Consider the following 24,906-nt stretch of genomic DNA (forward strand, 5'->3'; position numbering starts at 1 on the left):
AATCCAATGGAGGACATTATCCCATGGCCAGTGTTGAAGTTAGATTTAACAATTGTCCTCAGTTGATTCTCTATGAGCTCCATCAGGCGAGTGTTTTATTACACGCTCGTTACTGGGCACTCATGGATTTTCGCGGGTCCCTCTCATGATGTCGTCTGCCTCCTGCGCCCCTCCCACCCCTCCTAGCCTTCTTCACATGACAAAAAACCACCCCAGTAAGTCCGACTTATTTTTGAAGACGGAAGTTGCCGCTATCTCCTGCTGTGTGCAGGAGAAGCAGCAGGATCAAAACGGCCCACTGAATGGGCCATGTGCACCTCTTTCAAACGAGGAAGTAATGAGGGACAAAAGCGTGGGCGGAGAAGAAACGGTAAACAATCACGATTTTCCCCTGTGTGGTGACGCTCTTTGAGTGGGTGTAAAACTAGATCAGGACATTGTTTATGATGTTGATCATACGTGGCATTAGAACACACACACACACACACACACACACACACACACACACACCCTGCTCTGATTCACTGGTCCAGCTATAAACTCATCCAAAGAGAATCAACTGAGGACAAGTCTCCATATTGAACCTGGCTCCAGTATACACATCTCATGGGAATTTGAGATGAGTAAAAGCAAGCTCCTTCATGGGACCGATTGCTGCTTTGACCAATTGCGAAAGAAGCCCCGTTTTTTTTGATGTAAATTGTCTAGCTAGCCAATCAGAAAATTGCTGAGAGTTGATTCCACCTACTCAACGACTCTGAACTTATATTATAAAAGAACTGGTCAGATGGGTTATAGTGAAAAGGGTATTGACCTAAAGGTGCATTTTGAGGAGCAAAAGACAGGATACTGTCTGGCGTAGACTTCCAGAAAAGTGTTTTGATCACAGATGTGCGAGGGGGGTATTACTGGTATGTTCAGAATATCAGACTTATCCTTCCTTCTTCCTAGGCCCCAAGACATGGGCATCTCGTGGTTACTGTAATGGCAACAAGCAGTCTCCCATCAACATCGTTACCAGGAATACTCTGTCTGATGCCAGTCTGGGTCCTATTACTATTTTAAGATATGAAGACCGTATGAGGCCAAAATCCCTTACTAACACAGGGCACTACGGTAAGTATATAGATGAACAAGCAACTGTGGGTTAATGTATAAAGCAGAGGGGCTCCTGAACTTAGCTCTCTGTGAGCAGGACGCAGGTACATTTTTCTGTACAGCTTCATGGTGGCTTTCCAGAGAGAATGGAACTGCTGACCTCTCAGCTGTCCTTCATCACCACCATCGTAGAGGGCCAGGGAGTGGTGTTGCAGCTACCAGCTCGGCTGTTTATGCAGCAGCGGGTTGCAGCTGCGACCGAGGATTGTGACCGAGGCATGAGACCTGGGTGTCATTCTTGACCAATCCCTAATGATGTCATCACAGGTGGGGGCTGTTGTCTGGAGCTGCTTTTATCAATTGCATATACTCCGCCAAGTTTGCCCCTTTTTGTCAGAGGCCGATCTTACCACCGCAGTTCATGCCCTGGTCATCTCCAGGTTTGATTATTGCAACTTGTTGTATACAGGGCTTCCTTTGAAGCAAATCCAGCACCTACAAGCTGTTCAAAATGCAGCAGCCAGGTTGGCTAAGGGGCTTCCGAAGTGGTCTTCCATCACTTCGGTGCTTCAAGAGCTTCACTGGCTGCCGGTGGCTGCTAGGGTACGCTACAAGGTTTTGTTAACTATGTATAAAGCCTATGAGCACTCAAGGAACCATATAAAACTATGGTTCCTTGAGTGCTCACCTCACTCCTGTGTCCCACCATTGGCAGACTCACTGTCAGGAGCAGGGTGCCCTGATGATCCCCCACTACAATTTGGAACGTGCGGGAGCCAGGGCTTTTTCAGTGGTCGGTCCCTGGTTGTGGAACAATTTGCCACCGGAGATTAGACTGTCAATTGTTTTAAACGCCTCTGTAAGACGTTTTTACTTTCACAAGAGTTTGGGGTTTAAATTTTAATGTGGGTTGAGGGTTTTTAATGGAAATTGTTTTATGTTTTATTGTAAAGCACCATGATGCCAGAAATGGCGAGGTGGTGCTGGAAAAATGTTTTTAAATAAAGCTCAAACCCCACAGTTTCGCTGCTGCGGGGTGTGAGCAGCTAATCCCAACGCCGCAGCAAAAGCGTGAGGTTTCCGGGGCTGGGCCTGCCTCCTGTCCTCTGCCCGGGCAGACGGTGACCAATCAAGGGTCGCCATCTGCCCGGCCTCACCTCCGCCATGACTCCAGAGCGAGGCTAGATGGAGAATACACCGTACTCGCTCACTCTGGAGAAAAAAGTCAGGGTAAATGGCGCAGATCTACAGCCATCGCAGGGCTTTGTGTACAGCGCAGATTCACAGCCATCGCAGGGTTTTGGGCACCTGTAGACAACCCCCAGGTAGCACTGGGGACCAAAAGGGTTTCACTTGCTCTTACAAACCGTTTGCATCTAGCCTGGTCTTTCGGTCTGAGCATCACTTGGAATCAGACTTAATGTACCTGATGGTCGCCTTGAAGGCCCAATCTGTTCATCAACGCAGGCTGGCCTGCAGATTCCCTGTCTTGCCACATGGCCCCATTCGGCCAGGCGTGGCAGCTGAGTGATCGGATGCAACATGGAGCCCTGGGGTCAAATGACAGCACATTGGCCACAACGTAGCTCACAACATAGTTCAGACTATGTCTGGCAGCTGGCATGGTTAAACAAGGGCCACGATGCCTGCAAGCTCACGGTAAAGGAAACACACTTCGAGGACTGGCATTGGGTGTAGGCATGGCTGGGCATCACTTTGAGGACTGGTGAGAGCCCCCTGGAGCTGCGGCTCCTCTTCAGCCTTATGGCCTGCTTGCTCACCTGCCCCTCGCTCTGGCCCAGCAACAGTGATGGCGGGAAGGAGGAGCAGCGGACGCCCCTGCCTACTTGCTCCCTGGTTCTCTCAAGCAAACTATAGCAGCAAAAAGGAGGAGGAGAAGCAAGACCAGCTGGTGACAAGGGTGGTGAGAAGATAGACTCATTGCCCAAGCCCCCCCCCAAAAAAACCCTAGAGCCAGCACTGACCACTTTGCCATGAACATGGTTCAGGTCTGCACCATTACGGATCAGCAAGATTCCTGTTAGTACGATCGACGGTGCTGGAAGAGGCCAGGCCCACGCCGAGGATCCCTTATGCTGAGGTGCGCTGGGCCCCCTCCTAAGGGTCAATCTCAGGGGAGGGCTGATCGAAACGTTGGCTTGTTTCCTTGCTTTGCCTTCATTGCAGCCGAGGTTCTAATGAAAGACGGAGCCACCATCAGTAGTCCTGGCCTTCCAGCCACGTACGGCCTGAAGTCCTTCCACTTCCACTGGGGGACCTACAGACAACGGGGGTCGGAACATGCGATCAATGGCATGCGCTACGCCATGGAGGTGAGCGGTTCAGAGAACAGGAGGAAGTCGTGAATGCTAAGATGTGGGAGTTGGGTTCGGATGTGAAGAGAGCAGAGTTAAGTCACTGGGCAAGCAGGAGGCGGATTTCTGTTCTGCTGCCCTGGACCCCTAACGCTGCCCACTGTGCCCCTAGTTCTTCCTATCCCATTTCCTTAAGATATTGTGTGTGGTCCTGGTAGTTGCTAGGGGAGAGGTGTAGAACCACCTTCCTCTACCTGGTGCTCGCCAGATGTGTTGGACTACAGCTCCCAGCAACCCCAGCCAGCATGGCCTTTGGCCAGTTTGGGGGGGCACCAGGTTGGGGGAAAGCTGGTGTAAAGGAAGAAGATCAGGGCCACAAAAGGGAGAAGGGTCATGCACTCTTCAGACCTCGAGGGGGCTGAAGATGCCTTCCGCTTGTAATCTACCTGCCTCTTGCCCGAAAAATTCCATTACGGAGGGGATTCCTAGTGCTGGGAGGGAGCTCTCCATGTGGAAGCAGCCTCAGGGGGGCAGGAATGGGGAACTCCTGGCCAACAGGCCTAATCCCTGGCCTGCAGAGGTTGCCCATCCGGCCTGCGGTTCTCCATCAGGCCCTCTGAGGGGCACCCACCTCCAAGCCTTGCTCCATGGGGGCTTGGGGAGTCTATGGAGGCTTGGGAAGGAGATCACTGATTGGAGATAACAGGGCAATTTTCTTGACTTTGTCGCTACTGAGGTTGTATGCCTTCACCTGCCTTGCGCTTTCCACCACTGGACAGGGCGTGGGGTGGGCAAAGCAGTTGACGTCCTGTCCAGTGGGGAAAAGCACAGACCAGACCTTCCACCTCAGCAGTTAGCATATTTGCAAACATATGACATCACAGCAATACAACCAATAGGTGTATGGGGGCGGGGCTTACAGATCTGCAACATTCAAGTTGCCAATTTCCTCCTTTTCTCACCCCTACCAACCCTTGCAGAGCGCTGGTCTCAGGTCTGTTTAAACTGCCCATACAGGAAAAATGCATCTCTGGTCAAATGGTTCCCACTGAGGTTATATTAGCTAATCATCTCTCTTAGCCAGCAATCCGTTTAACAAAACAGGCTTTACCCAGCAGCCCCTGCAAATGGATCATTATCATTGGCCCTCAGAAGAGCGAGTGACCAATCAGTGAGCTTTATGGCTGAATGGAGATATGAACCCAGTTCTCCCATAACGTCAGAAGAGCCCTGCTGGTTCAGAGGTCCATCTTGCTCCTCAGAGTGGCCACCCACTGAAACCCAACAATCTTTCTATTGCACCACACTGGCACAGTTCATTTTCAATTTCATTCTCTCTCTCCTTCTCTTACATCAGCTCCACATCGTTCACACTAAAAACAACATGACCATGGACGAGGCAAAAATGGACCCAGAGGGAATTGCTGTCCTGGCCTTCTTCATAAAGGTAAGGAACAGAATGTGATGGTCTGTGTCAGTAGTTGGCAAGACTGAGTGCTTGTCAAAGGCCAGACCGGTTCAGGACCCCCTGGACTGTCCAGGGCCCTGCCCTCCGAAAGGGGAGGGAGACCAGAACCTTATGGAGATATTCCTATAACAAAAGCCCCTTCCTTTCATTTCCCCACAGAAATCCAGCACAGCTCCTCCCGTCTACGCATGGAAGACTCTAGCTGACCTTCTGGAGAGGATTCCAGAGAAAGGTGAGCCTCCTCCCCAGTCCCCTAGAAAATGAGGCGCTGTTTGGCCAGTCTTTTTACCTGAATTTCCACCTTTCTTGTCTTTCCTCAGGCAACTCTGTAGAACTGAAAGGAGAATTCTCCTTGGGGGCCTTATTGAGCAGGGCAGATTTAAGCACCTATTACCGCTACTGGGGCTCTCTCACCACTCCCGAATGCAACGAATCTGTAATCTGGACTGTCTACCCTGACCCCATTGAGGTGCATCACAAAGTGGTGAGTGGGGAACATCTGCCCCTCTTCAGTTTTGTAGGAGGCTGGAGGAGAGAATCCGTGGGTTCTTTTAATGGAGAACGGCTCTTCGGAAACAGACACGGATCACAGGGTTGTTGGCACAAAGGAACAACCCTACATCCAGATGTGACGTCACCATCACCGCTATTAGATTGTGGGGCCCAAAGTCCCCTGCAAGGTCCTTTGGTAGGGTGTCATTAGACGAGTATTTTATTGCACTCTCGTTGCGGGCCTTATTCATGTTGTCGTCTGCATCCCATGCACCTCCCGGCCCTTTTAGCCTTCATGCCACAAAAAAAAGACCCCAGTAAATCTAAATTATTTTTCAGACGGAACTTGCTGCGCTAGGCCTTTATAGGACCTAGTGGCACCTGATTGGTGTGTGGAGTCAGCTGACTGAGCGCTCCATCAGATATCAGGGCAGCAACTAGGGGGCGCCCTTGAAAAACTTCATCTGCAAAGCTTGTGTGTCACAGAGAGGCCCCTTGAGCGTAACACCGGAAGCAAGATGCTAGGGCCTGGCTGCTGGGAGGCCCAGTTCAAGGTTGTCCCCCCACCCAGTGCCTTCCCATATCTGTTCTGAGAGGGAAGGCAATCTTGAGTCCTTGCATTAAAGGCTGGCTTTGGAAATTTAAGGCCTGCCTTTATTGTTGTGTGGACTTCTTGGTCTTCATGAGTGTGAGCACTCTGTGGCTGGGTTCGGACGACACGATAATCAACAGGGGGAAAGGAGGCAACCGTTGGTCGAGTTGATTATTGTATCATTGGGGGGGGGCACAACGCACACATAACTGAGAGTACGCTATTTCACCATCTTAAACAACGGAGAAAAACTGGCTGCTCCGCTGCTTATCAAATAATCAATTGATTAAGACATCGTGTGGAGGGCTCCCCCCCCGCCTCCGTCGAGCACCCTATTTCATTGGCCATAGAGTTCTCCAGCAGGAGCAGCCAAAAACACCCCGGCTGCTCCTATACAGATGGCAGAACTCACAATGGCTGATGGGATGCGGCCAGGAAGACTGAGGGAGGAGGGAGGTTGGAGCATGGGCAGCCCAGAAGGACGCTGGGACTTATAGCTGCATGACGGGGGGAGGGGCATCATGTCGTGTGGGGAGTACCCCCACCCCATTAACGCACGGTGAATGCGCTATTCCCCCTTGCCTGTTGCCTAATGTGTCATCGAACCCAGCCTGTGCCTTACAACTTTTCCTCTCCCCGTTCCCCACCCCATCCACCTCTTTTCTTTCTTCCAGCTGAAAAAATTCACCAACTCAATGTATTTCACCACCAAAAAAGAAAATAGGCCAATGCAGAAGAATTACCGTCCCCTGCAGCCGTTGAACAACCGAGAAGTCCTCCGCTTCACAGAAATTTAATCTCCATGTTATCGGGAAATCTGCTTCCACCAAAGTAGTTTTGAGCCAGCAGGCGTAAGTGCACACGCATGCATTGTGGGTACAAAATGGCAACCGATTCCCTCTGCTTGGATGATCTCAGCTAAACATCAAGTTCCCTCCTTCTCTACCCAAGTACCAGTAATTTCTATCTGCTTTTTGTGGAGAGGGTTCCATCGGGCCCATGGAAGGTTTGCTCTAGCATCAACGGTGTCTCCTCCTTTTGGGGGCTGGCAGACGATGCTATTTTACATACATACAAAAATTATAATACTTCCATACATACTCACTTGTCTGCTTTTGTTTAATCTTTATTCAGTCTATATATTCAGTAGATACAAACTCATGCAGTTTTGTCAGAAGAGCAATTATACTTGATGTTTTGCAGGAATTAAACCCAGGAAGTGTTGAGAAGTGGCCTATAATTTGTCCCTCTGCCTCCCACACAAAACGGAGTAGTCCCTGAATCCTGTTAGTAGTGAGGAAGGCAGATAATTTTCCCCCTTTCCTTTTTATTTGCAATGGCAACGCTAAAACCATTTACATACAGCTGCTTCATTTTAACATACACGAATTTCAAACAGTTGCTTCAATATAACATACAAGATTGTACCAAGGTCTGGTCTGGTCTGGACTTCCCAGGTTGCTTATAACCACCAGAGAGAAGAGGATTACCTCAGGTCTAGTGAACTCAGCAGCAGCAGAAGATGCTGAGATAGACGTTCAGGAATTCCCTGGACATGATTCTCCTTGTATGGAAAACGTGGGGAGTGTATTCCTGTACATTCAATCAGTGGTGGCCATCCTGACTGGGAATTATGGGAACTGCAGTCCTACACATCTAGAGGGTGCCAGGTTGGGGAAGTCTGACTTAAAGAGTTAGAATAGGATTGGGATGATTCATGTTCAAATCCCTCCTTCACTACGAAGCTCACTGGGTGAATCTGGATCAGTCACTACCTCTCAATCTAACCTATTTTAGGCTTGTTGTCAGGATACAATAGGTAGGCAGGAGAGAGAGAGAGAGAGCCAAGTGTGCCATCCAGAGCTCCTTGGAAGAAGGGTGGGATAAAAATGTGATGTCTAACTACATGTGTGAACCACACCTTGATAGAAACACTTAACACTGCTTGCTTCTGTTTGTTTGAATGCACACACACACACACACACACACACCTTAATTTAATGGCCACACACATTCATCCTTTGAGGGCCTAACTAGACGTGACATTTATAGTTTGCCCTTGTATAGTTATTTTTTTTTAAATATAGCCAATATGTGGGGAGGAGGTGGGTTGAGGTGAATTGGGACTGTGGCATGGGGCAGGAAGGGGGGCTTCAACCGTTGGCCTATGTAGTAGTCTTGATCAAAATCCTCCCCCCATGCCTGTTCATTAAACACACACTACACAAGGGCAAAGTACGTGACAAAAGTCACCTCTAGTTTGACACCAAGTCACAGCTTATTACTATTTTCACATTTGAGATCCCCAAGGAGGTAAGTAACATTCCCGGCCTCCTCACGCCTTAAAGTTTCCACTTTCAAAGGCTTTAAAAAAAAGGATCATTTTTTCCATCATTCAGGAGAGCTTAATAAATTAGAGACCTTTGTAATAGAGGATTATAGAAATCCTTTCCACTATTAAAGAATTAAGTCTTAAAGTAACACGAAAGAACAAACTGATACCGATACCAAGAGGGTAGGTGAGGTAGTTAAAAGGTGGTGGTTTGCCTCAGGTTTTTTTTAGCTGAGGAGAAATCTTGACATGCCAAACTCTAGTCACACTGTTGATCTGTAGCATGATAGGAAGAAATCTATCACCTGGATCATATATACATGCGGATCACTCTTCACTTGGGGCCTCCGGGGCAATGGGGTATGTGAACTGGCTCTATTGAAAAAAGTGTTGCATTTGAGATCAACACAGGGTACCGTGGAATTTCTGTGAGGGTAGAGGCATATATGTGTGAATGAGCCACCGAAGTCATCATTCAATGTTCATGTTTGTATGAACAAGCCCTAAGAGTTCAGCTACAAATAGAGCAGAAATTAAGTTCGACAATTAAAAAAAAAACCTTAAAAGGTTTTGCGCAGAGAAATCGGAACCTCCAAATCCACATTTAAATCCATATTTGGGATATTCGTTGTTGTTGTTGCTGCTGCGTGGATCTTAAGTTTTGGTTTATGACGTATTGAACTGTGTGCTTCAGCGATCAAATTCTGGTGGCAGATCTGTTAGTTCTAACCCTCAAACATTGATTTGAGGAATTCAAATATATAGAGAGAGCAGCACAACAGTAAAGAAACAAGGAGGGTCCAGGTCCATAATAGGAGCAGTAAGTCTTAAGAAAAAATAAATAAGAAAGGTAGACTAACAACGGAGTAATTTCATAATATATGTAATGCTAAAAATTCCGGGTTTTGCACTCATCAGTCGCTGTGATATTAAATGGATATCAAGAGTGGCCACTTTTAGCTCTAAATATATCATGAAATTACTCTGTAGTTAGTCTGCCTTTCATCTATCTATCTATCTATCTATCTATCTATCTATCTATCTCACAATCTAAGCTTTGAGAAACTAAAAACCAGCTAGTTTTGAATGAAAAGTTTCATTTCAGCTCTAGCCGTAATAGACTGAATAGTACCCCCTTCTCCAGTATTGGCCATAGAAGTACTGACTCCTTTTGTCTCTGTGCTCCTGTTCTTACTGGAATGTGCAGCTCCCATCCCTTTAGTGCCATTTGCCAGTACTTTTCCAAACTGGGTGAATTGGTTGAGAGGTAGATGGAAGTGAAATGGGTTTCCCCTCGCGGGGGGACAGGAAGGGTTTCGGGCTAGCTCTGACCTCTCAGGAGATTATAGCAACTCTCCCTCGGTGTGGTTCCCACCACCACTGGCCTTTATTCAGGGAAGAAGGGCCTGAGAGTAGTGACGAAAAGGAAAAGGAGGAAAGGTTTTGACGGGGAGACCAGGGAGGCAGCGGAACGAGGAGCTCTCATTGAAGCAGACGCTTCGACTTTCCGGGCCCCGATCGGCTGCAGGGGGCGGAAGTTGTTCTCCAGATGTGGCCCGCTGGAAGAATCTGTAGAATACAGTTCAGACGGGAAAGCTGCCACCTACCAGCGGAGAGAGAAGGAGGACATCAGGCTGGAGGAAGTGGCAAAAGATGTACTGCTGAGTTGGGGGCTGCAAGGGCAGTGACATCATTTGAGATCTACCCCATGAAAACCGGGACGTAGCAGGCTAGGATATCAATGTACCCCTTTTCAACAGACTCATGTGATCAGGGGGCTGTCTATACGCAGGGAAAGCCCCGCAGGGGCTGCGGATCTGCGCTGCGTCAGTTCTATGATGCAGGCACAGCTTTGCAGCCACTGCGGGGCTTTCCCGTGAAGCTATGGATTGAAAAAGTCAGGGACTTACCCCAACTAGAGCAATGTCAGTACAACTCTTCTGCCGTTGCTCCAGGGCCAATCCAGTGGTGGTTCCTGGTGGAAGGCAATCTGCAATTGGTCGCCTTCCACCAGGAAGAGGGCCAGAGGGTGGGCCTCCGGTACCCTGATGGCATTGGGATTACCCGATGGTGAAGATAGGATAGCCCCCAGGACAACTTGATGGGACAAATACAGAATTGTTACAGTGCGCCATTGAAATGGCTTCATCCTCTCTGTCATCAAGCTGCTTCTTAAGACTACCTTCTGTAGTCAAGTCTCCCCTGTGCTAGCCTCAGCCACTCATTTGAACCTCTTCTTTCTCAGCTCCCAATGACCAGCTGTTTAGCTCTGACTTCTCTCACCCATCTAATCCTAACCGCCTCTGCCCCCAGCTATCACATTTGGTACCCCAAAAATTCAGACAGGAGTATGGGTGTTTTTGCAGTTCAACACAAGCAGATAGCATGGTGCCTGCTGCAGAATTTCACTTCTTGAAAAATCTGAGCTTCCGTTTCTTTTTCTCTTTCAAAGCGAGCATCTAGCCTTCATAAAGACATGGTTGAAAGCCGACAGGTTATATTGCCTGGGGGAACCTCAGAAGGCAGATCAATAAAATGTGGGGCAAAGTAAACATGACCCGGGAGACACGTAAAGTGGTTCCTGATGTGCCTGTTTGTGACTTCAGTGCAGCTCTGGGGACTCCAGATTTGATCAAAACATCAGGAGGAAAGGGCCACTTAACCCTTTCCCCATAGGTTCTTTGTCTGCCAGAAATCACCTTCCCTCTGCTGTTTTACACACCACAGAGAAATATATACATACTAAATATGATATGAAAAACAACCAACAGGAAAAGGGTTAAAAACAGACCCTTCCTGGAGCTGAGATCAGAGTTGGCCACCCCCATCCCCGTACACTCCGGCCATCCCTGCCCTGACCAGTGTCTCCCGCAGAATGCGTAGAAAGCTTTCGTAAGATGTGCTCCATCTGCATAATTCATACAGGTTGCCACAGTCACTTTTTCTTGAATTTTTAAATTTCTTGCAGAGGACACATGCAGCTCCTAATTACTTTCCCTTTAAAAATGGATCTCCTATTCTCCAACCACAATTCTCAAAAGCAGCTTGCAACAATAACGGAATGCAAAAACATTTAACAATTGACAATTACAGCACCATGTACACTGATGGTGCTATATAAATAAATAATAATAATTAAAAAGAAAAGGGAAACCACAGTGAATTTAGATCACTAGACAAGAGGCAGTATCAAAATTCAATTTTTCTAGGGCGACTATATGGAAAGGAGGACAGGGCTCCTGTATCTTTAACAGCTGTATTGAAAATGGAATTTCAGCAGGTGTCATTTGTATGCATGCAGCACCTGGTGGAATTCCCTCCTCATCACAACAGTTAAAGCTGCAGGAGCCCTGCCCTCTTTTGCATCTGGTCACTCTAGTATAGCTCCTGCAGCTTTAACTGTTGTGATGAAGAGGGAATTTTACCAGGTTCTGCTGAAGTTCCCTTTTCAATACAACCGTTAAAGATACAGAGGAGCCCTGTCCTCCTTTCCATAGGGTCACCCTAATTTCTCAGCAAGCTACATTCCAAATACCTGGACAAAAATGAGGTTTAAGCAGCTCTCCTAAAAGAGCCAATGGTGTGGATGTTCTAGTGTCATTCCTTGTTGGATGAGGGCTGGGAAAGAAGAGTTAGGCAAGGCCTATAACTAATGGAACCCTATTTTAACTTGAACAGTCGTGGAACACCGAGAAAGGTCTCTTTTCCAAGACACAATTACAAAAGGGAGACGATATGGGAGAAAGCACCCTCCTGTCTGCCTCTGCATTCTGCCTGCACCTCCTGACTCAGATTGCTACGCACTCACCACTTTGGGCGGCACCAGAATAGGATCGGGAAAGATGGTCCAGATCACGACCTCATTGCAGTTGGGGGTGGTGAGGGACCCAGGGTAGCGATAATAGCGGGTAAGGTCCGGGGAGCCCAGCAAGTCCAGAAGCGAGATGGAGCTGTCAAGATGCACGTCTTTGCCTGAAGAGGAGGAGGAAAGTGGGTTATGTTTACGCTCTAAATTTAGTTTCCAGCCAGTTTTAGCGATTTTTTGGGGGAAGAAAAATTGAGAGTCAGTTTGGGGGCCAATGGGGTGTGGCACGGCTCTCTTCAACCTTTTTGGACCTGTGGGGACATTTGGGAATTTGAGAAGCTGCTGTGGACACCAGCACAAAATGGCTCCCCCAGAGGATATGGCTAGTCGTGTAATGGCTGCCATGGGGGCTGGAGAGAGAGAAACGGCGAGGCTAGAGGCTGGGAGGGATGGGAAAAGAGCAAGGCAAAGGAGTAGAGGGGAGAGAAACAGCAAGGCCAGAGACTAGAAAGGGAGAAAAAGAATACCACTCTAACATTTCCCAAGGTTTCTATTAACAACAACAACTAAATCTTGAAGGAGGACAAGTGTCGTGTTTCTCAAAACCTCTCGCCTTCTAGGGAGACAATAATGAGGCCTGCTAAGCAATCCACAAAGCTTTATTCGAGCAATAAACGTCTCTTCCTACACGAAGAGAGTCTAATCCCTAAGAACTTGCCCCTAGGCAAAATTATGCAAACTAAGTGAGACAATTGTCCTTTCAAGAAGAAGGGAAAGCCCTTTCCCAAGATGTGTTAACTTCAGAGAGACTAGTTGTGATGTAGCTTCTGACGGGACGCCAGCCGGGCTGACTTTCTCTCACCTTCCTTTAGCTCCGCCCATTTTAGTCTGCGGCATACTCTAGGACCGGCTAACCTTTCCGTGCTCTCCCCCTTGGAAGAATGTTAGCTTCCCACTGACTGTGTATTGTTTGCCCTTGAGGAGATCAGCTCTGGAGAGGGTTCACTCCTCGCTGGTGAAGAGCCCATGAGAGCTTTCTCCCCCACTGGTACAGGCTGGCATGTTTCTGGCACCGACTCCTCTACTTCAGAGTCTGATTCTGATTGGTCACCTGAAACACCACCTTCCAGCCCAGGGAGAACAGAGCTAGACATGACAGCAAGGAACAGAGAGTTTTGTGGGTGCCATTGGAGGTGCCCATGGGTACCACACACTGAGGACATCTGGTGTACTGGCTAGGGTGCCAGACTAGGACTGAAGTGACTTAGTTTCAAATCCCCACTGAGTCATGAAGCTCACTGAGTAGGGTGACCATATGGAAGGAGGACAGGGCCCCTGTATCTTTAACAGTTGCACAGAAGAGGGAAATTCAGCAGGTGTCACTTGTATGCACGCAGGACCTGGTGAAATTCCCTCTTCATCATAACAGTTAAAGCTGCAGGAGCTCTGCCCTCTTTTGTATCTGGTCAAGAGGGAAGGGCTCCTGCAGCTTTAACTGTTTTAAAGATACAGGAGCGCTATCCTCCTTTTCATATGGTCACCCTATCACTGGGCCAGTCACTATCTCTCAACCTAACCTATCTCACAGGATTATTGTGAGGACAGAAGAGGTCTGGGAGAAACATGTACGCCAGTTTGAGCTTCCTGAAGGAAAGGCAGGATACAATTTTATAAATGTAATAAATAAAGAGATGAATAAATAACAAAGGTTCTCAACTGAGGGACACTCAATTTGGAAGTTCTGTGTAAGGACTAGTAATTTATCACCAAGAAATCCAAGGACAATGATGAAACGGCGATACCTGGGTTTCATCAGGGAAGCGGCTGGAACAATCACACCATTTTCAAATTAGTTAACATTTGTAGTGAAGTGGCAGGAAAATGTTCCATCTCATTGTGGCGGCCATTATAGATTCTCAGGGGTTGAAGAAGAACCAATTGTCTTTCCTGGCATTCCCGACAGACTCACCTTTTTCAGAGACTTTCTTGAGGTTCTTTGTGAGCGCTTCCCACGCTTCAGCCGTCTTTTCTCTAGCCATCCTAGAGCCCTGTGGTACAGAGGAAATGATAAAATGAAGAATAGAAGGAACGTCTGATGAAAGAACCCAGGAGTCCTAGCGTCTCCAGCATCTCCTGCTTTAACTATTTCTCCAGGGCAAGGTAAAAAAGCATAGACATGAGAAGGTGATCATCACTGGTGATGTCACAGGTACTATCCAATAGGCACTCATCTTTTGGAACCACATTTACAATGGAAGTAGTAGTGGGAGGGCTTGGAGGAAGGGGCTTGAACTGCTTTTTACCAGGAACAAAATATTATCATTTGAGTGCTGAAATAATCTACCAGTTTCTATTATCTCTCTCATCTACATTGCAGTCTTAAATCAGTTTAATAGCCATGCCCTCTTTCCAGTGAACTCTGGGGATTGTTGGAGAGAGAGAGAGAGAGAGAGAGAGAGAGAGAGAGAGAGAGAGAGAGAGAGAGAGAGAGAGAGTATTAAGTGACAACTCCAAGAAAAGACATAACAATTAAAGTGCTATAAAATTGATAGAAGCTTGGCTTTCCTCATATCTCACCTCAATAAAGAATCCCAGCACAGCAATGCCTTCTGGATCCTTCAAAGCATCTGACATGCTCATGTTGTTTTTGGTATGCACAATGTGTAACTGAGGGGAGAAAAATAAGTTTAATTTAGAATAAATGTCTACTGACCAGTGCTGCTCTCTTTGGAGGACCCTTCGGGCACAGACCTATAGAATATTGTACATTAAAGCCATCACATGCTGGAAATCTGTGGTGCCTTCCTGCTCCACTTTCTTTGGACTTGGCCTGCCTGAGTTCCACAGCCTTGGAGCAGCCACCAAGAAGGCCCTCTCTTGCATTGCTGCCAAACATGTCTCTGAAGGAAGAAGAAGGCTCTTCTCCTGAAGATCTCAAGTCCCAGCCGGACTCATATGGGAGAAGGAGGCCTTTCAGGTAGCCTGGACCCAAGCTGGATAGAGTTTTATAGGTCAGAAGCAACACTTTGAATTCTGCCTGGAAACAGCCTGTGAAGCTGTTGTAACAAAGGAGTAACCAACCTCAGCCAATAGTTTGGCCACAGCATTCTGGACCAACTGAAGTTTCTGAGCAGTTGTCAAACACAGCCCCAAGTAATATGTGCTACAATAGTCAAAACGAGATGTAGCCAAGGCACGAATGACCGTGTTTATGTCCAATTTCTAAAAAAGCCCTTTGGATTCAGAGCCTTGCACGCTAACCCTAAATATATATTACAACTATGAAGGGGTAAAAGAAATGTGCTTTGCACGTGCTCAAGAGAATGTTGCTCTTTATTTATTTACAGTGCAATCCTAAGCAAATTTAGACCAAAAAAGCCCTACAACTCCCAGCATTCTCCAGCCAGACGCTTTTCTGTCTAAACATGCACAGGATTGCAGCTTTATTTGTGGACTTACTTACTGCTTTACACGTTGAAGAGCAGAATTCTGGCTCAAACTCGGGGCATTTGATTCCAGAAGTTACAATGATTTGTGGCTTGGGCCGCCACTGGTGGAGAACTAATTCTGAAAGGTGCTGGGGCTCTCTTGGCCTCCCAAGGAGAGAACCCCAAGTAGCAGGAATGGGAAATACATCCTCACCTCCATGGAGTATCGTCTGTTGTCTATATAGTGCTCAGATCCTGGCTTGGAATCACCATTTCCCCAATGGAGGTGGAAGGATTTGGCCGCATACGGTGCTGGAAGACCACGGCCACTGAGGCGGAGACCTTCTCCAAGTTCGAAATCAACTGCAGAAGAAAAGAAAGAGCAGGACACGTTTCTATTAATACTAGAAATTCTGGAATTCCTTCCCAGAAGCCCTCTGCAGTTTATGCAACCACTATGTGCTGTGATTGGAATCATTTAAGCAAACCAGCCGCTTTGAAAATATATCCCTGATCTGCATAACTCCTTCTGAGTCATTCCCATCTGATCTGACATGCATTGGGTAAGTTAGACATATGTTGGCGCATAGAATTGGGAAATTAAAGCAGAGTAAAAGGTTGCAGATTTTACACACGCACACACACACACACACACACACACACACTTCCTTTCTATTCCGGAAGTGTTTCAAGGATCGTAGATTTCAGGAATGATTGCGAGAACACTTTGGTGGTGTGTTCAGCGGTGGCTCCAGAAAAATATATATTATGCGGTGTATGCAGCTCTGTCCAACAACACACACACACACACACTGAGATCCACCTCACTTTGCCTGATGGTAGGAGCAGCTAAGTAAGCTAATTTGTCCTCAGTTCACACAAAAGAAAAACCAATCAACATTTTGTTGTGGGTGGGTGGGCAGCTGTGAGCCGTGGAGGCCGGTGGCTCCGATGTCGGTGGGGCGGTGAATCCACTCCAGGTTTCCGTCACAACCAGTCAGAACTCTAAAGGAGCTCTCCAAGGTGTGAAGCTTTAGAACTCCTTTAGAATTCTGACTGAAACCTAGAGTGGATTTACCACACCAGTGACATTGGAGTCACCAGACTCTACTAGTTTTGCAAGTGTAAGAGTGAAGTGTGACTGTCAGAAATCTGGAAAAACCCTGGACTGTATGAACAATGCCTGTAAACACATACTGGAGAGTTGGGAGAAGTCCACTTTTCACAATCATGTTGTGCTAACAACGGCACTCACTGCTTGGGTGTAAGACCCTTTTGACATACATTTCACTGATAATTACTGGAGGTTAACGTCAGATAAACAGTTTGTTGGAGGGACAATGAAAACAAATTCACAGTAAATTGGCCATGTGAGATGAATACAGATAAAACTAGCAATCTCCTCAACCCATTCCCACATAGCTAAACTCCTCTACTTTCTACCCTTTCCATAAGAAACGCCACGCTGGATCAGACCGAGGGTCCATCTAGTCCAGCACTCTGTTCACACAGTGGCCAACCAGCTGTCGACCAGGGAGCAACAAAGCAGGACATGGTGCAGCAGCACCCACCCACCCATGTTCCCCAGCAACTGGTGCACACAGGCTTACTGCCTTGGATACTGGAGGTTGCTTCTTCTAGCCTTCAACTGACAAAATTTCCCAGTTCACATTCCCTTCAACTCTCTACTCCCATTTGCCTTAACTGTCCGTACTAAGCAGCTTTCCTTGATCTGATGCCCTCCAGCTGTGTTGGACTGCAACTCCCATCATCCCCATCCAGCGTGGACATTGGAGTTATAGGAGTTGTAGTCTCACACATCAAGAGGGCACCAGGTCTGAAAAGACTGTTTTATTCCAAGTGCTCTCCTTCCTTCCTTCCTTCCTTCTTCCTCCCCTTCAAACACAAACCTTAAACGTGCCTCCTTTTTGCTAAGAACGTGTCGCAACAGGAAGAAATTAAGAGTCATAAAGGGCAGGAAAAGTTTGAATTTCGCCCCCCAGCCTTGCAGTTTTGTGAAGGTGCTTTCAAGCTTTTCTCCTGCTGCTACCTTAAGGACTAGAAGAGTGAAATTATTGTATTGGTACCTGTTTTCCCAGTGTTCTTGGCTTCTAGCAGCTTTTTGTTGTCGTCGTAGCCGGTGAGGGTGATGGCTTCCAACCTGGAATTACGGACGGCTTTCCCAGACTGGATATCAATGGGGGACTGTCTCTTGCCATTGCAATACTCGCGGGTTGACCATGTGCTAGGGCCTTGCCAAGAGGAGGAGGCACAGCCAAGAACAAAGGGCATGGTAATTAGATATGTGGCACCGGATGAAATAATTTAAAAAAGGGGTGCAAAGCCCCTAGCTTGAAATCTTCAACTTCTATTATGTAGCCTCCCACCCCACCCCTAGATCTGCATGAGTAGGCTATGGTTATTTAGTGCTGAGAAAAACGCACTCTGCACATGTTCAAGGGCACATTTTATCCACTACAAAGCAGAGGCATAAAGGGTCTTTACATCAAGGGGAAATCACCCACAAGGTCTGAATTAAATACTTCCCCTCCGTTCACTTCCATTGAGACGGCACCGTCTAGCAGCGGAAGATCCCGTTTTTCCCCAGCTATTACCACTTAAAAAGTGGCTCTTTCCATGGCGGAATTTTTAAAGGATACTGTGGGAGGCCAACAACGTCATGACCCACAAACTTCCGTGAGCGGCCAATAAATCGCTCATGTAAAGAAGCTCATAGAGTTTTGGTCTGAGGAGCCACGTTTGGGAACGGGACTCGCTTTGAAATGATTGGGGTAAAAATAAGAGTTGCTATTTTTCTTACCACATTCTGCTCGATCGTAGCACCAGGAACCTATGAAGGAAAGAAACAGAGATGGTGTAAGTTCAGGAAGAGGAGCTAAATCCATAGAAGCAGGAAGGGGCAATTCGACCCCTTTTACCCTCTTTCCATACCAAAAATGAGCCTTTTCAGATGGGGTGGGAAGAGCAGGGACATTACCTTCACCGCTGACATTGCTTCTGCTTGAAAGCAAAAGGACCAAAGCGAGGGCCCTCGGTATCCAAATTACAGCCATCGTAGGCTGTGCCAGCTATGGAGAAAGGTGCAAGAACAAAGATTAAAAGTCAATTTAATACATAGATTAGTGGCACGCTTTCACGTTTATTTTAGGTTCTTTCGCCTGGCAAAGATGTGGTCTAGAATCCTTCTCTCTTTCAATCAGTTTGATGTTAGCTAGATTTCTTGGCTGCTGGAAGGAAGATGCAACATGAATGTGGGTTCATGGGGGGTGAGGACGGTGCAGCAACATGAAATAGCAAAGCACGCGTAGAAACGAAACAAAATGAAACGCACGCTCAAAATCGCATGCCAAAAATCAGTCCAGACAGGTTTTGGTACGGCTTGCAAAAGTGGCTCAGATTTTAACAAGTCTTGGAACAGGGATTGGGGTGGCGGCAGGAGAGAAGGGAGCCTCATAGCCCAGAGAGCTTTAGCTATTTGGCAGTACAAAAATGCAATTGATTAATTAATTAATTAATAGCCAGTCTACCACCAGGGCAGGAATTTGGAGCAGACATCCAGGGCCCCACGCAGCAGAATGGGCAGCCGGCAGCCCCCCCCACCGCCAAATTCAGTAGCTCTGGCTTATCACATTTCAAAGTAAGAGAAGTAATTAAGTCCTGAGTCTAAAGTTACCTGCTCATAGCTGTGGGGAAGGTGCCAGTAACACTTTTCTCCGTGCCCCGTCTGAAAAATGGGTACACTGATGGTATAAAAAGTGTTTTCCATTGGATCGACCCATGGTTTTATGTGAGAGAGAAGAGAGGGAGTGACCTTGTGGCAAACACGGTCAAAGCGGTGCAATAAGGATTGCTTTAAATGTTCTCACTTCTCTGTGCAGGAGGACGCATGAAAGTTGCATGTAGATCATGACGTGTAAATAATCATGAACACAGCTTCCCCCCACCAACTCCACACGTACGCAAGCAGAGGAGCTGTGAGAGGCTGCAGCATCACAGCATGTGTGCCTGTACAGCGGAAAGGGCACATGTGTGGTCATTACATCAGGCAATCTATGTGCAGCTATCATGCCTATGCCGACCCAAAGGTAACTTTTAGATAAGAAAGTCACCTAACGTTTACGGCAGCCTCAATATGAGCCAAAACCTGTTTAAACTGCCAAGGTGAAGCCCTAGAACACGATAAATTGTTGCTGTTGTTAATAATTATAAGAACAAGAACGACAGTAATAATAACAATTTGTGGAACTCGCTGCCACAAGATTTAGTGATGGCCACCAGGGCTGATGGCTTTAAAAACAAATTAGACAAATGTAGCTATCAGTGGCTGCTATGATAGCTAAACAGAGCTGCTATGTTCAAAGGCAGTGTACCTCTGAACACTAGATGTTGGGAATGAACCACAGGGAAAGGCCATCATCTCCACGTTCTGCTGGTTTGCATGGCTGCCTGCCTTTGGAAAAAGAATACGAGACTAGACAGACCCTTGGAGAGATCCAGCAGAACGCGTATGTCCTTCGCCAACAGCAGTGTGCCTCTGAGCACACACAAAGTTTCTTTTATCCCGGAAAATAGAAGCAGCACACCCCCTGCATGCATTTGCAACTGGGACACCGTGTTTCCCCGTCAGAAGGGTTATCCGAAATTAATGAGATTGCAAAATAAATAAACCCACCTTTCCAAGTTCCACCCTCTATAGGACATGCAGCCTTCCCACCCTAGGTCGTACATCAGAGACCTCTAGGGTGGCCAGTAAGTCCCCCACATTTAATCACCCATCCCCAGGACGGTTCACTCACCTGCCAAGCGGTTGTCTCTCTGTCCTGTGGGCAAGGTGACACTGATGATGGTGAGAAAGCATCCTGATATATATATATATATATATATATATATATATATAGGCATTAAGGTCACCGCCCAGACTGCTACTGGGGCGGGTGGAATTACAGAGAAAGGGAGGGTAGATTACAAGGAAGGAGGGGAAAGGAGAAGAAGACACATGCGAGCTGGTGGTAAAGGGGCAGGCTTCAGACAAATCCAGAGGTTTACCGGCTGCTTCAAGCCCTGAGGACAGAAGGGAGTTCACGTATGAGGGATGTGAGCAAGTGCTATAAGTTACACAATTAGGAAATGACTCTCAGCAGGATCCAACCTTTCAACATGAGGAAGAACATGTTCACATTTCTCTGAGGCAGTCCCTTTCAGAAGAAAGGGCTGATCTAACCATTAAGTACCACTTCCTTCTAAGTACCAACTCCTGCACGGTGCTTCCTTGTCTTTCAGAGGATGAAGGAACTGCCTGGAGTCCAACCCCCTCCGCTTCTGCATATTCATAATCTAAACCCCACAAGTACAGGTTCCTTACTTCCCACCAACAACCTGGGTTGCCAACTTCTTCTTCTGGCAGGGCTCCTGTGCCTCCACATTTGTGACAGAGTGAGTAGAAATTAAGCAAGTGAAATGTTTTCTAGGATGCCCACCCAGTGATGGGGAAAGGCTTTGCCAATGGCCCAGGATCCCTACAAAGAAACAAAAGTTGGCAACTATTATTCTTGCCCTGTCCCACAACACTGTTCACCTGCTCCAGGGGTCCAAATGCACCCTTCCTATGCTGTGAATCTGAAATCCTCAATTCTGAACCAAGGAGTAGTCCTGACTCCTAACCTGTGCTGGGTTGCCAACTGACAAGAAAAAATATGGCCTGGCCTACAGTTGTGCCTATAACAGTGATTTGGTCCATAAAAATCAGCAAGAGAAAGCTTTTTGTAGGATGGACTCACAGACTGGATTCCCCCACCACCACCCACTTTTCAGAGAACCCAGGAAGGGGACTTAGGCCTACCTTGTTGGAGTGAGGGGAAGAGGCCTGCCTCGTGTTCCATGTGGGATGTATGTCCTCTATCAGTATTCCTCCACCAAATGTTTACACCCTAAACCAGAGGTAGGCAATCTTTGGGGGCCTTAGGCACATTTGGCAATTGCCCTGGGCACTACCACAAAATGGCTGCCATGGGAGGCGTGGCAAACGACAAGTAACCTGCCCAAAAGACGGAGTACGAGGCAGAAATGGGGTCCAAGCCCCAACACACAAAACAACACTTTTGAACCTACAGTTTTCAGTACCAACAGAAACCCATTTCACAGCTATCCCAGCTGCCAGTAAGAAAAGGTATGTATTTTTAAAAGTGGGAGGGACAGGGCCCGAGGCTTCATTGATACCCATGCAGGCAGGCAAAAATTCAGCAGGTGAAGCTTCCCTCCATCCCCGAATCTTCATGCTGGGGGAAATCTTTGCATTAAATTTCCACCTGTTATGCAGCTGTGGAAGACAGAAGAACCTTGCCAGGAAAAACAGGTGGCAATCCTAGCATAGAAAACTCAAGCGGTGTCCCTTTATGTCCTGGAAACTAGGAGAGTAGGAATTTCGCCCCCACCTCCATCAGACCCTCCCCTCCTGATTCCCACTGCAGTGGGGGGGAGGGAACCTAGGAGTCCGGTGACTTCCCTCCTCCCTACAAAACAAATATGAATATGTTGAGAACAGACAAATCTTTGATCTGGGGCAACACGGATGCTTACGTAGCCGGACAAGCACATTCTCAGTGCATTTGTGGATCATGGCTTTGTCATCACTATAAACCTCTTTCTTATTGTCAGTTTCAGGAGAACCGGTTGGGACGAGGCAAGTTGACCGACCAGCTTTGACCCACATCTTATAAAAAAAACCCTCACACCTCATTTTCCACCATCTAGTATTAATCCTCTTTCCAGCGTTTCAGGGCAGGGGGGAATAGAGCGAGTCTATCGGGCTGAAAATAAAGGATTATGGGAACTGCAAAAAAGAAACAGTGGGAGCTGCAGAAGAGGCACCTGGGTTATATTCCCACTTTGTCCTGGAGGGGAGAAAAGGAGGTTGATGAGTAAGGGGTGGTGGGTTAGATCTGGTAGGTCTGTACTGGGATAAGCAAAGGGCAGGTCTGAAAGAAGGTCCCTGGAAGAAGGGAGCCAATGTGGCGTAGCGGTTAGAGTGTTGGACTGGGACTCAGGAGATCCGGGTTCTAGTCCCCACTTGGCTGTGAAGCTCACCGGGTGACTTTGCGCCAGTCACTGACTCTCAGCCTAACCTACCTACATAAAATGGAGAGGAGGAGGCCCATGTGAGCTGCCTTGGGCAATTTGCAAGGGGCAAAAAAAGTGGTATATAAATGTGATGATGATAATGACAAATTTTCAGCTGTAATAACTGGGTTGGTAACCTAACAGGACATCTGAATACTCTGAAAAGGGAAAGCAGAGGCAGGGTGTATCTCTGGGTCATATGTGTTCTGGGAGGTGGGGTAACAGGTTGGAACTAGGACTCCTGGGTTCTCTGAAAGGGCAAATACAGTTTACTCAGTCAAAGGGGAGGAAGGGATGAGAAAGGACTTGAATGAGATCATGATACATCAGCAGAGGTATATCTGTGTGGAAAAAGCTGATTAAGCCACACTAGCAGGAGAAACAACAAAGATCAGGCTGAAAATAAAGGAATTAGATGGGATCTGTCAAAACGAAGCTCATCCAAACCCTACTCATTTGGGGAGAAGGGGTTGAGTCAGATTATATGGGTCAGATTATATGACTTCTAGTTTAGTCATGAACCATGGCATCTGTTCGTTCATTCATTGCGTAGGTCCATTCATGATCCACCCCATGAAATTAAGATGATGATTATACAATAATAATAATAATAATAATACATCTAAAGTTTTCTAGGTGCTGTACAAAGATTTAAAAAAGCATTCCCTAGCCCAAAGACTTACAGTCTAATAGACACGAGGAAAAAAAGAAACAAAGGAGGGGATAGAAAACAAGAAAACAAGTAAATTCTTCATAAAGTTAAATAAACGTTGGACATTGAAGGAGGCAATCATAGGAGAGGAAGAACTAAATGACAGTTGGTCCCAGCTGAGCTGATGAAGTGTGGGTGGGTGGTGTGGCAGTAGTGGGATCTCATAGAAATAGAGCATCCACAGAGCGGGAAACGATAAACCTGAAACCCTGCCTTTCAAAATTTTGAAGAAATCCTGACTGTGAATTGAGGAACCAAGGGTTTTCCCCATTTAACTCATCCAAGCTTATTGTTGTGAGTCAACCAAAGGGACTCGAGGCTGAGACACAGAAAGAAAGAGACACAGTAGAGTGTGTTGCTTTGTATGCTGCAACCTGGCTGCAATTTTCTGCCTTGCATCATTCTTCCGCCTGGCAGGCCAAGGTTTCATCTGGCGAAGAAACAAATACAGGTAGCATGTATTTGCTTGAATGAGGAAGATAAGAAGTGTGCCCTGAATGACTCACCCAAGCACTAGCTGACAAACATCTTTCTGCTGCTCTCCAAACTGGTCTCGGTCCTGAGGTGCCAGCAGTGAAAACCTCAGAGTTCTCAGGAGACACCCATAGTTTTACGAGTGTCCTCCTTTCCATTCTAAGGGTGCCTCGCCCTAATAAGACAAAGGGGTGGAATGTGGTGTGATGAGTTTGCGATTTAGGAGTTTTGAGGCAGCAGGCATATGGCCTAGTGATTAGAGCAGATGTAGGCTGGGCCTGGGAGAAGCTCCTCCTCCTTCAAAATTCTTCTCAAAACTTACTTCTATTGGCAAAGTCTTTCTTGAACCACCAAAGGCTCATGTTTAGACCAGATAACCCTCCCTTACCAGCCATTTTGGCTACCACTTCAGATCTTATCCTCCTTTTTCAGTTGACAAACTCAAGCCATGGCTTGAGTGTAGGAATTGGATTGAAGGAGACTTCAGATGGAAACAATGCTCCCTCAGGAAGCTCGCTGCATGGCCTTGGGCAACTATCTCTCAGCCTAATCTACCTCACAGGATTACTGTGAAAATAAAAAACGGGATAGCTCCCTCTACACTGCCCCTAGCCCCTTAGAAGGAGAACAGGGTCCCATTTTGAATCCTCCCCGCATCATCATCAGGGCCGGTGCCAGACTATTTTGCGCCCTAGGCAAGGTGAGCTACTTACACCACTACCACTACCACCCCCCAAAAATGTCAACTTCGATTCAGCTGTTCAAGAAGAGTTTCTGAACTATTATATTTTCCTTTTATTATGTTTTTTTCTTAAAACAGCTAATTTGTATAAAACCATGACCCTTAAAGGGCAGTACTGCACCCCTCAGAGGTCTGTGCCTTAGACAGCTGCCTAGATGGCCTAATGGTCACGCTGGCCCTGATCATCATCATCATCATCATCATCAAGAGTAGAAAGCTAGCATATCAAGGAAATGGAAGGGTAAACAACAGAGAAAGGCTGCAAAGCCAGCACCAAGTAGGAAGGTGAACCTGCAAGCCACCTACCTTTA

At 47.1% G+C, this 24,906-nt stretch overlaps 2 protein-coding genes across 2 annotated transcripts in view; one reads left to right on the top strand and one right to left on the bottom strand.

The window, feature by feature from the left end:
• LOC134406422 (carbonic anhydrase 4-like) overlaps positions 1-6,999 on the top strand; it is an 11,671-nt gene extending 4,672 nt beyond the window's left edge. Inside the window, exons 5-10 of the mRNA XM_063137843.1 lie at positions 952-1,116; positions 3,286-3,431; positions 4,771-4,860; positions 5,041-5,113; positions 5,202-5,365; positions 6,640-6,999. Of these exons, the coding sequence (XP_062993913.1) occupies positions 952-1,116; positions 3,286-3,431; positions 4,771-4,860; positions 5,041-5,113; positions 5,202-5,365; positions 6,640-6,762 (761 nt within the window). The 3' untranslated portion in view covers positions 6,763-6,999. The remainder of the gene's footprint in view (positions 1-951; positions 1,117-3,285; positions 3,432-4,770; positions 4,861-5,040; positions 5,114-5,201; positions 5,366-6,639) is intronic.
• A 2,685-nt stretch (positions 7,000-9,684) lies between these two features.
• On the bottom strand, positions 9,685-18,604 carry LOC134405664 (carbonic anhydrase 4-like). Its single transcript, XM_063136908.1, has 8 exons — positions 18,529-18,604; positions 18,352-18,381; positions 17,618-17,782; positions 15,745-15,893; positions 14,680-14,769; positions 14,072-14,150; positions 12,106-12,269; positions 9,685-9,900 (listed from the first exon to the last, which is right to left on the bottom strand). The coding sequence occupies exons 1-8, from the start codon at positions 18,602-18,604 to the stop codon at positions 9,685-9,687; spliced, it is 969 nt and encodes a 322-aa protein (XP_062992978.1).
• Positions 18,605-24,906: the final 6,302 nt, after the last annotated feature.

The sequence above is a fragment of the Elgaria multicarinata genome, chromosome 11 (genome assembly GCF_023053635.1).
Source record: "Elgaria multicarinata webbii isolate HBS135686 ecotype San Diego chromosome 11, rElgMul1.1.pri, whole genome shotgun sequence".
Taxonomy (NCBI): Eukaryota; Metazoa; Chordata; class Lepidosauria; order Squamata; family Anguidae; genus Elgaria; species Elgaria multicarinata.

Bases quoted from the DNA above. Each gene is read 5' to 3' on its own strand.
- LOC134405664 (XM_063136908.1), bottom strand. From the start codon at position 18,604: ATGGCTGTAATTTGGATACCGAGGGCCCTCGCTTTGGTCCTTTTGCTT. The intron at 18,382-18,528 runs GTAATGTCCCTG...TTTCCTTCATAG, and splicing joins AAGCAATGTCAGCGGTGAAG to GTTCCTGGTGCTACGATCGA. The intron at 17,783-18,351 runs GTAAGAAAAATA...CCTCTTGGCAAG, and splicing joins CTACGATCGAGCAGAATGTG to GCCCTAGCACATGGTCAACC.